General features: G+C 39.4%; 1 protein-coding gene across 3 annotated transcripts in view; it reads left to right on the top strand.

The window, feature by feature from the left end:
• The window catches only part of FGF13 (fibroblast growth factor 13), a 497,959-nt gene that overhangs the window by 292,567 nt on the left and 191,964 nt on the right, over positions 1 to 13,428 (top strand). For all 3 annotated transcript variants that reach the window (XM_054579559.1, XM_054579560.1, XM_054579562.1), the window contains one exon: positions 8,033 to 8,200. In XM_054579559.1, the coding sequence (XP_054435534.1) occupies positions 8,033 to 8,200 (168 nt within the window). The remainder of the gene's footprint in view (positions 1 to 8,032; positions 8,201 to 13,428) is intronic.

Genomic DNA, 13,428 nt, shown 5'->3' with positions numbered 1-13,428 from the left:
CTGGAATCCTGCATTGTGCAGTCTGTCTTGTTCCCCAGTTGTTCTTCCCAGTTTATCTACATGCAAATCTGGGACTTCCAGGTCCACCAGCTGCCACCTCGCCCACCTGGTCCTCCAGCTACTGCTTTTCTGCATGTCCTCTCCACCCCGGTTGACTATATCCACCCCTCCTACCAGCTTGGATGAATGTTTTTTCTTTAACTGCTTGTTAAACTTCCATACAGACTTGGTTGTCAGACTTCCATACAGTTCAATTTTCTGGCAGTTCTGGTTATTTTTTGCCTTTAAATTTGTTGTTGTCCTTTTGCTTGCTCGAGGAGGCAGAGTGTATCTACCTACTCCTCCACCTTGGCTGGAAATAACCGGTGCATATTTTAAATGAAACAAGACATACCAGGACTCACCTCTTGATCAGCTTCAAGAGTCTTCTCCTACCTCTTTCCTCTCCATCTTCATTTGGTTTTTTACTGCTTCTGGAATCAGTGGTACAAATGGAATGCCAGGTAGCACAAAGCCACAATTCAATACATATACTTCATTGTTTTTGAGAAATGTTTTTAATATATCAGTGCATTTATTGGTATTTGCATTATGGTTCCTGCCAAAGGGTTAGTCAAGATGAGCTGTTAATGTATTTGAGTGAACTTTTATCCATGCCACTGTGGGTGGAAGGAGGCACCAATAGGTAATAGAAGCTCACATGGTCATAGAACACTAGCAGGCAGGGAAAATCAGAGAAGCCTGACTTGCTTATAAGTAAGGGTGGTATTTCCTGACTGATAAAGTAAAATGAATTTGCTACTTAGATACATTTTGGGGGGGGTATGGAGAGGGAAAGGTGAATGATGGTATTGATCACTCTTCCAATCGTATAATTTTAAAGCAAGATTACAGTAAAATTTTCCAGTCATTATCACTAGGACCAAGGAACATAGCCTGGAGCTTGGGTTTCCTGAACTCTGAAGACATCCTGGGGACTTGGAGCAATCATGAGATTTAGATCAGAGGTTAGCTTTTGAAAGATGAAATAACAATATGAAGGAAATAGTTGTAATAAGTCATGCAAGAGTCTCATAGCATGTGATGGGAATAAGTACAGTGTCAATGAGCACATTTTCCAGGAGGACATGGCTGTAATGCTTGAGAGTGCACTCTGTAGTATACTTCAGTCCTCTGAGGATGCTTCAGTCCTCTGAGCTTTAATGCTCCAAAAATGGGAAAGACTGATAGACAAAAATAGGCTTTCTATAGCAATTTAGTCTGTGTTGTAGCCCCAGTGAGATCTTAAGATCAAAGGCCGAGGAGTCCAGGCAAGAAAGTTTTCTTCAGTAGCTATGACATCATTTTATGAGCCTAACCTGAGTGTCTGTATTAACAGTTATTAATTATGCATGGAAAAGGAGGCAGAATTTGTCCGATGTCATCACTCACTGGAGAAAGCCCTTGTCCCAGGCTGAAAAAAGACCGCACTTATGGGTAGCAGTAATGCTTTACATCTTGCCAGTCTGAGGCTTTCTGTGACCTGAATGATTGGCCATGCTTGCTAGTGCATTTTTCTATTTCTTGTATGGGTTTCTGGGGCCAAACTCCCCTGAATGAGCCCTTGCAGGATGCTGAGCATCTCCAAAAGTCACAAAGGAACTTCAAGGATTGGTACTACTTCTTTACAAAGAGGCTTGTAGACCAAAGAGTCTTTACCCATCATCAAGTGCAGTGATCCTCATCTAAGGCACTTTTGCCCTCTTCCCACCACAGAAGGATATTTGGCAGTATCTAGAGACATTTTTGGTTGTCACAAGTTGGAGAGGGATGCTACTGGCATCTAGTGGGTAGAGGCCAAGGATGCTATTAAACATCCCGCAGTGCACAGAATGACCTCTTAAAACAAGGAAGTATCTAGCTCCAAATGTCAAAAGTGGCAATGCTCAGACGCCCTGGCCTAGTTTATATCACTTATTTTTAAAATGAGAAAACTGAGGCTCAGGGATGTGGCATGGTATTTCAAAGGTCACTAGAAAGTCAGCAACAACTCAAGGGTGCGGATTCTGGTTTCTTAGCCTCCAGGAGAACATTTTCCAACAGTTTCATCTCTGTCATGGACAGTGTTTCCTCCACGGCAGATGCCAGGTAGTGTGCTGAAATCTTCCCATTTATTTCCTCATCTTCTCAGCACATACCTTCAAGGTGCTAGGAAAGGCTCATTTTGTGCCTGGAAAACTACCATGAGCGAAGTATTGTAGGCCATTAGGAAAACAACAATAATACCAAAAGAGACATCGTTCTCATCTGCCTGGAGCTTACATTCAAGTTGTGGAGGAAAGACATGCATATGAAAATAATGATCAGTCTAACTTTTCAAGGAGAGCTTGCAATAATAACAAAAAAGCTGTCCCAGGACAAAACAAGATAAATTTCCTAAAATGTTATATGGAAATGAAGAGTTAGAGTGAGCTTTTTACCTTAGCTTTGCGGGAAGCCTGCAAAAACAGGAAGGAGGGCATCCTTCATTTGGTTAATGAGAATTCTTAGGGTGTGTATTATAAGGGAGGCACTGTATTGGACCCACATATTAAATGGAAAAGGGACAAATAATGTTTCTGTTTCAGAGAGCTTGTATATTTGTGGGAGAATCAGATAAGAGACAAGTATATACATACATACATACATACATACATACAAATACAGACTGTGACAAGTGCAAACGTAACTAACGTGCCTGAAAAGACATCTTGGAGGAAGTAGCATTTAAGTAGAACCCAGAAGGATATAAAAGAGGAATCACAGTGAACAGCAAGTGCAAGGCATATGGTTGGGGGAAAGCCTGGCATATTCTAGACACTAGTGGAAAGCTACTGTGAGCAGGGAGAGGAGAGGCCTGCAGTGGAATTGAGGAGGTTGGGGGCTGCTATAGTAGGGAGTTTCCATTTCATTCTACCATGAAAAGAGCAAAACTGTGAACAAACAGAATTTGGAGGAAGACCTCCACAGGGAAATGGGGGAGATTGCAAATGAGAAGGTACGTTTTAGAAATACTTTTTGTTATTTCTATCTTGGTCAAATGAAATGATCATTAGTATTGATCAGTTCCGCTCAGTGAATGAATTACTTAAGTTACTTATTTACATTAAAACCGCCATCTTGATAATGTTCACTGTGCCAGTAAAGCTTGAAGATCATGCACAGATAAGTAGATGGTTAGTAAGCTGGGAAGCAAAATGGAGGTCTGAGCTAACTCATCCTGCGGTTGAACGTACTTTTCAGCATGACAGGTGTTCAGTGACATGGAAGAGTAATCGTTCTAATTACTCTGTTTTGTTCTCACTTTCTCATTATGTGAGGTCATTCATAATCTGTGTGTTTGTCATATTTTCTGTTTCATAGATGTTTTGAACTATTTGCTTGTTGGAGTCACTGATAACTTTGATTGGGAATCCCATGGCTGTACATGATTTCCGTAGCTCTGGTGATCTCAGATTTGCTTTGATTTAAAATTATGTATCATTAAGTATGTTGAGTCATCTTTGTGATGAGTTAACTTAAAAGCAAAAAAACAGCCTCATCAAATAATTCAGAGCTTGTTAACTGCTTCCAGCTTGAAGTCAGCAAACCTTGCCAATTACAGTGTCCTGGAGAGGGCCAGGTGCCTTTGTAGCATTGTCTAAATTGCTTCCAAGAAACTTGCCTTTCTGTATTTGAATAAAAAAAAAGAAAAAAATCATTGGAGACAAGGGGATATCTTTGAAGCTAAAAAATCCTGAAGATCTTGGTCCCTATTTAATATATCAATGTTTGTACAAAGCAGTTTTACTTTAGACTTCCTGGTAAACATACTGGAATCCTGGCTTCTACGCTGGGCTTTTCCAATAACTGTGTGACTTCTCAAGTTACTTCCTTTCCCTAAGCCTTATTTTCCTTATGTTGTAAGACAAAAATGTTGCATTATTATGATCTCTAAAGAAATTTTGTTTAGAACGACATGGAAGACTGCATTGTAATGTTTGTGGTAACACTAAATGTATGGATACCTGTTTCATGTAGCCAATGTTATATTTATTGATAAAAGTTATAGCGTAAAACAAGAGCTGAATTTTATAAACATAAGAAGAATAAATTATTGTCAACTTCTTTAATTAAAATACATTTTAAAAGTCTGCTACATTGTAAGCCAATCAATGTTTCTCTCCCTCTCTTTCTCCCTCCCCTCTCTCTAAAAAAAAGAATCCACTACATTGCAATTATTTTTAATTTATCAATGATTATTTTGCTATAGCTTGGTTCTTTTTTATGTCTAATTTGAAATAGGAGTACTATGTTTCTGTGAACTAGTTTCGCAATGACTGTTTTGCCAGAGATCGTTTTTTTCTTTATGTTTAATGTGAAATGGGAGTACTACACTTCTGTGAACATGAGTAGCTTAAGCCATGTTATGAGGCTTAGACTTAAATTCTCTTCTCTTACCGTGACTGTCTTCCACTTCTGAACTTGATCTTGGTGGTTGCTGAGGAGGCTGGAGGGAAGTGGGGATGGTTTAATGCCAGCCGAGTGCTGCTACTGGGAAACCAAGTCTAGACGCAGGCTTGCCCATCCAATGGTTAGTCAATACTAAAACTTTTGTACTGGGAAGTAGCTCATTCATAAATTGTGTCATAACTATCATCCTGCCACTAAAAGTCACTTATTTTTGTCACCTCCATGTCTGAGTATGCCACCTGTCAGGGTCTGCATGTCTGTGGATGTGTGGATTTGCGTGTGTGCACTTGTCTCCTCCAACTCCCTACTACTCTTGTGGGAGTTTGGGACCCTAAGTGGGTGAGCTGTGTGATCGAAGCCAAGGGCACAATTTCCTGGCAAAAGGTCTACCCCTTGGCAGCAATCGTCATGGGGGTCAGCAGCCTTTCTCAAAATGCAGGACTGCACAGTTTAGAAATCAACCACGAGCCACTCTTACCTGCCTTGTCGAGTCAACCTGAACCTCAGAAAACTAGAGCGAACTTTGTGTAAATCTGTTGTCTACCTAATCACTGAAGCCTTTGGTCTCCCTCCAAGGTTAGATAAATCTATTGTTAGGAAGGGTAGCAGTGGTCATTGGAGAAATGTGCATAAATGGTTGAAATGAGCAGAAGAAGGAGTGATTTTTAGATGGTAGAGATTGTATGCAAGAGGGGATGCCTTAGAAAGGGGGAAATGGTAGAAAATATTGGACTAAGTCAGGGAAACAAAAAATCCAATTTCTTCCTGTTTTGATGAGCTGACTTCTTTGAGAACTTACTCTCTCCTTTCTAGAGCTAGTGTCCCTTGGAAGCATTGTGCCCCCACCTCTTTTTAGGGAAGTAGAATTAAGGTATCTACCTGCCTTAGTGCTGGGGTGCTGGGGAAGGTCCCCTGTCACTCTTGCTGCTGTCAATTGCATATAGAGCCACTATCTTCCTTGAGGGTATCCTGGTAATAAACGGATTTGATGTCATAGTTTTAATTTTTTCACCCAAAATATTCTCAAGTTCAGAAATTTTATAGACCCGAGTGAGATGTTGCCTGTACAGTTTCACTCATGGTTAAAAGGTCCAAAATATTTCTAGCTCTGGTGTCAACATGACCCCAAGCTACTGTTTTGCCTAAATGGACTGATGTTTGGGACATTGAATAAGAGGTGGGCTGAGACCCAAAGCTGAGCCATTAACTCCCAGATGCTCACAATTTCCAAGGAAATGTTCTGTGCCTGTGGTTGTTACGCAGATGGCTCCTTAAATGCTCTCATCTTGGCACCTTTTGCACTTGCTAAATTCAATTTGAAGAAAGAACAGGAGAGAGAGAATTTTTTGGAGAGCAATTATCCTGCACTTTTGTGACCTTCATGCTTTTCCCATCATGATGGATTTTGGGGCTTGTTCCTGTATCAGTCAGCATGTCCCACTCACCAGAACATTGTTGTATGTTATAGATAACTAGTTGTATCTAATTAAACAATAATGATGGCAGTGCAAGGCCTTTCCTGGGAATTAATGACCAGCTGGGAAAAGCTGATGGCTGGAGAGTCAGCCAAAAGCTATTAGTTTCAGGCTGCCATTAATCTCCAGAAATGCCCATTTGTGACGTCATTGATGGTACTGAGAAATAAAAATCGGAGACCGTTTACTGATGTCTGTCATTTACTTCTAAATAACAAGTTCCCTATGTATTATTGAAAGTTGCCCTTTTTAATTTTACAATTGTCCTTTAATCTAAAAATAAGGTTCTTATATACAGTGCATGAAAATGGAATTTCTCAGCTTCTATATAATCGTGGGTGTCTCTTTTAAAAAAAGAGTTCCAAGTTTAGGATGTTTTCTATAAATATTTTGGATGGTAAAACCAGAATTTGTCTTCAGCTGCGATGCTGGAATTTGATAAGTGTCTATATTATCATAACTATCTGCTCATGGCAGGAAATGGTTGCAAATGTTTTTGAGTAGCAGCTGTTGCTAGCGAAGATGTGCACTCAACGCAGTTCTAAGAAGTTATAGTCACATTCCTAGTAGATGAAGGGAACTCTCTGCCAGGAAAAGCTGTGGTGGTGTGTCTATATAAAATTTTTGAGTACTGCTGCTGAATGCCGGAGGAAAATAGAAAACTGACTGAAATATTCATCACCTTCTTGTATAATTTAATGACATAAAGGAAGACAATAATTTTACACACAGGCTATATATCTAGAACTTGTTCAAAACTCAATACTAATTTAATATTATGTTGGTTTTTATACTACTTTTACCCCAACATGAAAAAAATATTCTTGAAGTCCATTAAAATCCCAACCAATGAGCTGGAAATGTTTTGCCAAAGACAGAAGCTTCAGATCCCATTTAATTTCAGCCATAAGCTGTTTATATTCTCCAAACACCACAGCACTATTCTCCCCATAAGGAGTTTGGTGATGGGACCAGTCCTCCTAAATGCAGGTTGAGTGTATGCTTTTGGGGGAGTACAATGAGTCAGCATGTCAGTAATCACAGCTTTGGAGGTACTGACTCACTCCTGGCAAAGTTCACATCCTCGCTGGGAAGGGTGTGAAAAAAAAATCCGTTCTGGGCTCACTTCTGTTTTTCTACAAATGCAGATCAAATTTGTACCCTCTTTGGTGGGTGGTTAATCAGGCTAAAGAATGTCCCAGTGGACACTATAAAAGCAGACATCTGTTCTTACAGGGGAAAAAGAAAGAAAACCTAGAAATTCACAATCATGCTTAGGAAATTGACAAAGGGCCTAGGAAGAAAATGTGGGCTGAGAGGGGCTTGGTGTGTATCTAAGATGAAAAGCAGTGAACCAGGCCCTGCTCTTCCACAGTTCAACAAGGTAGGTCTTTGATCCAGTGCGCATGGCTAGGCTCACAGCTGGGACTCCTTATCTTCATTAAGGGGTTTTCAGCATCCAAGGAATATTTGCAACAGTCCTAATTCTCTTTGGAAATCAAAGACTAAAGAGCAGTGCCCTTGATTCTTCCATCCGACTCAGTACATACTGTGTGGAAGTCAGGTTCTTGCCAGCAGCAGACCAAAGAAAGAAAAATAAACTGATAGTGATACGCAGTTCCTCCTGTTAACACAGGGGTGGGCGAAAGTAGGTTTACAGTTGTGAGCACGTGAAACAATTTATTCTTGTACTATTATTTGATAATTACTATATTGTTTTCCATAAGAACAACTGTATTTATATTGTATCTGAAATTGAAACGTGAGTTTTGCATGGTGTTTATTTAGATACAATATGGTTATTGGTATTAAAATATTTTATCGCACTCCAGACACAATTTAACACTGTTACATTTTCATTGTACTAGCAATAGAGGTATCTGTAGTTGAGTAAGCTATTTCCAGGCCTTACGAATTTTAAACAAAGCCTCTTAAAAATAAAATTGTCAAGCTATTAAATGCTTTTCTTTGAAATTTTTGGGGGATGTTGTTAACCTTAGTCTTCCCTGGGAGTAGATTTGATTTAAGACGTTCGCTGCTTTCATGAAGCTCTAACTTGAGTTCATTTTGTTATGTGGTGACCACAGTTCTGGATGACGCCCCTCCTGGCACACAGGAATACATTATGTTACGGCAAGATTCCATCCAATCTGCGGAATTAAAGAAAAAAGAGTCCCCCTTTCGTGCTAAGTGTCACGAAATCTTCTGCTGCCCGCTGAAGCAAGTACACCACAAAGAAAACACAGAGCCCGAAGGTTTGTGCACGACAGACGCGTGTTTTGCTTGTTTTCTCTCATTCTCCTTTCTTTATCTTTCTTTTTGACTGTGCATTATTGCCCTCTGGTGTGCTGTGTGTTGTCGGCCCCTGACATGGTTAGGAGGTGCCCCAGCTCGCTGGCGAGTGTGTTATGCAGCCTCAGATAGGATGCTGTATAATACAGTCATCTCTGGCACAGCACGCAGCATCCCCCTGCTTCTCACAGCTGAAATGTTTTCAGCTGTTGTCATTACACTGCCCCAGTTTGGCTGCTCAAGTTGCTTGCTCCTGTAGCCAACATCTGGCCCAGTCCTGTTCCTATTACCTGGCATTCCTGAGGCAGCAGTCAGCTGAGGAATGGCACTTCAAAAATGAAATAATGAGAAGATTGTTCCAAATTTTCTTACTCTCCTCCACTCCATAAAGCTTTTGCATTGCGCTCGAAGAATGCTCATGGTCTACTTAGTTTGCTGAAGCAGACGCAGACTTGCCATGTAATGCACGCCCACCTGTACTTTGCCATAGTGAAATGCATGCCTCAAGGAAACTGTGAGTAGTTTGTTTTTCTTTTCAGCTCAAGCACAGGTTTGGAAAGCTCTACTTGCTCTTACTTAAACTAAGGTCAAGGTGTTCCTTGCAATCCATGCTACAAATCTATCTCGGAAGTGTCTTGTCTCCCCAGAAAGAACATTCATTCATTTTTTTTTCTAACTTTTTTTGCATATGTCAAACCGGAACATTTTTCACATCACAAAATGTGGTAAACTTTTTGCCAGCTGTGTACATTTCAATTTTCAAAATGACATTTAAGATGTGTGCTGTGTATGCTAATTAAATGCTTGTTGGAAAACAGCCTGTTCCCTCATATCAAATACTATAAAAGCAGTTTACCCATGAATAACGTTGAAGTGACAAACTTCACCTGTCCTATGACAGTTGGTGTAGACTTTTGCATAAATGATTCTGATCAATTTCTAAAAGCGACCTGGTTCCCATTTCAAGTTGCCCTTTTGTAACATTATGGGTGTCTTCAGTACAACTGTCTTTCTGACTTGGAAAAGACTGCTACGTGATGCTATTCAATTTGATGTGTAAGGAAATTACTCCAAATTGACCCTAGTTCATAGTTTTGAAAGCAAGTTTTTACATCTCAAAGTCTCCCCCGTCCTTCCTTTCAAATAGATTTTGAATTTTCATTGGCTGAAAAGGAGAAGTGTACTTTTTATGTTTAATTTTATTTCAGCGATATAATAAGCATTTCTATTTTATTTTACCCATACTTTGATGTCCAAGCTATCCACTTTGGGTGTGAGTTCTGACGTCTACACTTAGTACTTATCTGGAGATGTAAATGGTGACCCCTTACAGTTGATAAAATAAGTCTTCTGGTGATTTATGGAGAAGATACTTAACTTGGTCTTATGCTCTAATGGGAAAAAAAGTTAACTGGTGACAATTACTTTGCTATATATAATGCATTCCAATTTGTTCTGCTCTCCTTTCTCTAAAATTATATGCGTGTGTATTTGCAAGTACAAAACAGGATCTGTATTATAGATATATACTATTTATTATATAATTATATAACAGATACAATACTGTTTATTCTACTTGTACATCATCCTGAAAAACAAATTTTGGTTTCAGTAAGGAAAATAAATCATTTAAGAAGCAGCTGGCTAAATTCAGTCAAGCCGTCGGTTCAAAACTTCAAATTCTTTTTAACAATGCCTAGATTTTAAAAAGAACATTTGAATAGCTAAATTTAAGTCCCAATCCCTTTTCTTACTACATCTAATTTTGACAGGATCTATTAATTTTCAAAATATCATCTGGAGTGTATTGTGAATACTGTTAGGAAAGTTTTCAGATATGAAGAATTCTTTAGAGAATGGGTACTCTTATCCAAGCCTTGGATCGTTTTTAATCTGTCCTTTCATCCACAAGTTGAATTGCTGCCATTGCACCTGCTGTGGCTGTCATCCTTCCATCTGTAAAGACTTTGACGGTGGGCATTGCCTTCTTTCAGACTGAAGGCCTCCCTTAGTCTTGCACTCCTGTCGGGGCCACTGCAATAGCGAAGCTAACATTTCCCTCTATTCCTTATTATGAATTATCTGTAAATAGTAGTAGACCTTTCTTGCAAAGGTGTCCAACCTGTGGCCCGCAGGCCGCATGGGACTCAGGACGGCTATGAATGTGGCCAAACATAAAATCGTAAATTTACTCAAAACATTATGAGATTTTTTTGTGTGATTACTTGTTGTACTGTATTTTACGTGTGGCCCGAGACAACTCTTCTTCTTCCAGTGCGGCCCAGAGACACCAAAAGATTGGACACCCCTGCTCAGGTTTTCTGGGATGACATTTACAATTTTACTACACCCTTTTCAAGCAAAGGCCCGGAAGCTAATGATGAATCCAGACCTTAACCTGAAACCACTTGATCTCTGTACAAATTAACAGGATCCAGAAGACCTAAGATGGGGGTGGAAGAAAACTTGCAGTGGAAGAGCCCTTGGATAAATAAGGAAACATTGCTAAGAAATTACTTCAGGAGGCGAAGTAACTATGGGCTTAGAAGTCTTCAGTGGCCATTTTGGCGACATAGAATTTTTTTGCAAGATTGGTTTTTAAATGTTGTAAGGTACAGCTTCAGTTTTCTCTTGCAGTTGCTGGAGTGTATTATTATAATTAGTATCCATGGATAGAATCTTAGTTCTAAATTATGTCCATATCTTGAAACATTTTATCCTCATATGAAGCATGTTAAAGAGGGAGTTCCTCTCATGATCTCTGTGCCCAAGGATGAGACAGCAATCGGCCTTGTCTATGGACGCCCACCAGTTGCACTGCAGGCGAAGGCAATGGAGAGGATGGTGAAGCCACCCACTGTTCGAGGTGTGCACGTGAAACTGCCAGTAGGACTGCTTCTAATGAGGTTGTGTTTATATAGCCCTCATGTGCAAATGAAAAATATATTTAAATTAGGGGGGTAAAAGTTTGAGTTGGATAAGCCAGAGGAATGACTAAATTAGGTCAAAAAATTTATGTGGATTATGATCAAGCTGGGATTAATTTTCTTCTTCCTTACTGAATTGATAAATCTACCAACTTTTTTGCATTATTGCAGGCAAAATTTTGGTGTTTCTTTTGGTTGGTGATGGTTTTTTGTAAGCGACAGGTAATTTCCATAGTTTGTGGCCACCTGAGATTTGGTACAGATAACTTACTTACAATTGTTCACAGTCATCTGTCTCTTTAGAGTTTTGTATTATGCCCAGGGCCCTCAGAATTCATGTAAAACAATATACAGAATGAGGGATGCATCTCACTGGCTTTTCAGGATGTACTAAGGCCAAATTACACTTTGCCAAAAACAGGTTTCTATTTCTGGGCAACCAATTCTAAAATAAGTTCTTAAATCTGTTCCAAATGCTTGTGACTTTTAGTGATGTGATTATTTTCATAAAAACCACTTATGATGTAATCTTATGTGTGTAGTGGAATTTGGCTGAAGAAGCACATACAATATCTGAGAGTCTAATTTGGCCCAGGACCAGCAACTCTCTTTGTTATGAGAAAGCCACATGGAGAGTAGAGACCATTAGCAAAATCTTTTTCTTACTGTTCCAGAAGCCTTTTGAAAGAGAAACTATAATCTTCATAGCTATGTTCTTTTGTTCATTTTTTTTCTTTCATTGTCATGTGTGCCAAAATGAAATCACTGATTTAGAGTAACTTCTCAAAGCCAACCTATTATCAGCATAGTTGCTGCTTCCTAAACACTAGTCATTGTGCTTTTGCTGATGTTTGAAGATTGTGCAAAAGAATCACACCAAGATACACATGCTTGCATGTGGTTGCTCTTCAAAATCTATAGAGACAGTCCACTCATGGATTCCTAGCATTTGTTTTAAGGATTGAGAATCTTGATTATGATCTCACCTATGAGCGGAACCTAACCAACAATACAAAGATGCAAGGAAAATAAGACCAGCAACACTGAAAGGAAAAGAAATCAACAGAGACAAGAGGGAAGGAGGGAAGGGGGCGGGGAAAAGGAAGGGAAGGGGAAAGTCAAGGAACATATAGCAAGGACTCATGTACAATAGTAAATTTAAAGGAGTCAACATAACGTGGGAAAATATTGTAGAGCTCAGAGATTCATCACCATCGTTTAATCAAGCCTTTGGCCTATTTCCTGTAATCCTGTTTTCATGTGATTGAAAACACACACATGCATGCATGCATGTGCGCACATTGCATCTCCCTTAGGACATCTGTCACCTTTTTGATACATAGAGGCATCCAACCATAGTGACTGTGGTTGAAGAAGAGCATCTGTGCCTCAGACCGGTGGTGAAGCATGGCACCTTTCACCAACCAAAGGAAAGCACATTTCTCTGCCAAACGTGAAGGGGGCCTATTTGTAACTAGCACAATGACTATTACTGATAATGCCTTGGTTTTTTTATCCCAGAAAGAGAATATGTCACCATGCATATCAGTCTTGTCTAAATGGCAGGGGAGGAAGAAGATAGAAGGACATTAAGGAACACACTGAGGAAAATGTTTTAATTTCCTTCCTTACCTTTTCTTCAACTGTCATCTCCTGTTGTGTATCTTCCTCATTTTAATACCAATTGACCTTTTGAGACAAATGGGTCTCAAACTATTTGAATGAATAGTCGGTTCAGTAAAATGAAGCAAACTCTGATACTTGACACCTGAAAATGTCTTGACTTTCAGAAAAGATATAAATGGGTTCCATATGTGGAGAATTGAGGGGATGTTTCTATTTTACTAGGAAAAGATAGGGCCATATGTTTGGGTGACTCTGAAGAGATCAAATACTTTATTCTTAGCTTTTTAATTTCAAAATAACTGAGTCTTAGGGTCTCACTACCTTTGGTTTATGATCTGAGGGTTGACAAAAATGATGCCAGAGAGTTTTCTTTGCTCATTGAAGCAAAGGGCAGCTTAATTGTGGAGTCACAAGAAAGATGAAAAATTGGTCCATATCAAAGTCAAACTAATGATTAGCAACGAGTAAACAGCATCCTTTCCCTACAGAGTGTTTCAATGTGTTTCTCTTGGTTGCATGTCAGCTACTTCTTAGAAGACAACTTGTTATGTCCTAATAACATTAGGAAACTAATAATGGCACTGAAGTACATTCTCTCTTCTTTGCTATTTCCCCACCTTATGGCAGCAAATGCAAAA

The sequence above is a fragment of the Pteronotus mesoamericanus genome, unplaced genomic scaffold (genome assembly GCF_021234165.1).
Source record: "Pteronotus mesoamericanus isolate MK-2021 breed Mesoamerican mustached bat unplaced genomic scaffold, CSHL_Meso_final contig_55, whole genome shotgun sequence".
Classification (NCBI taxonomy): Eukaryota; Metazoa; Chordata; class Mammalia; order Chiroptera; family Mormoopidae; genus Pteronotus; species Pteronotus mesoamericanus.
The sequence above is the reverse complement of the archived record's forward strand: the minus strand, read 5'-3'. Positions and strand labels throughout refer to the sequence as shown.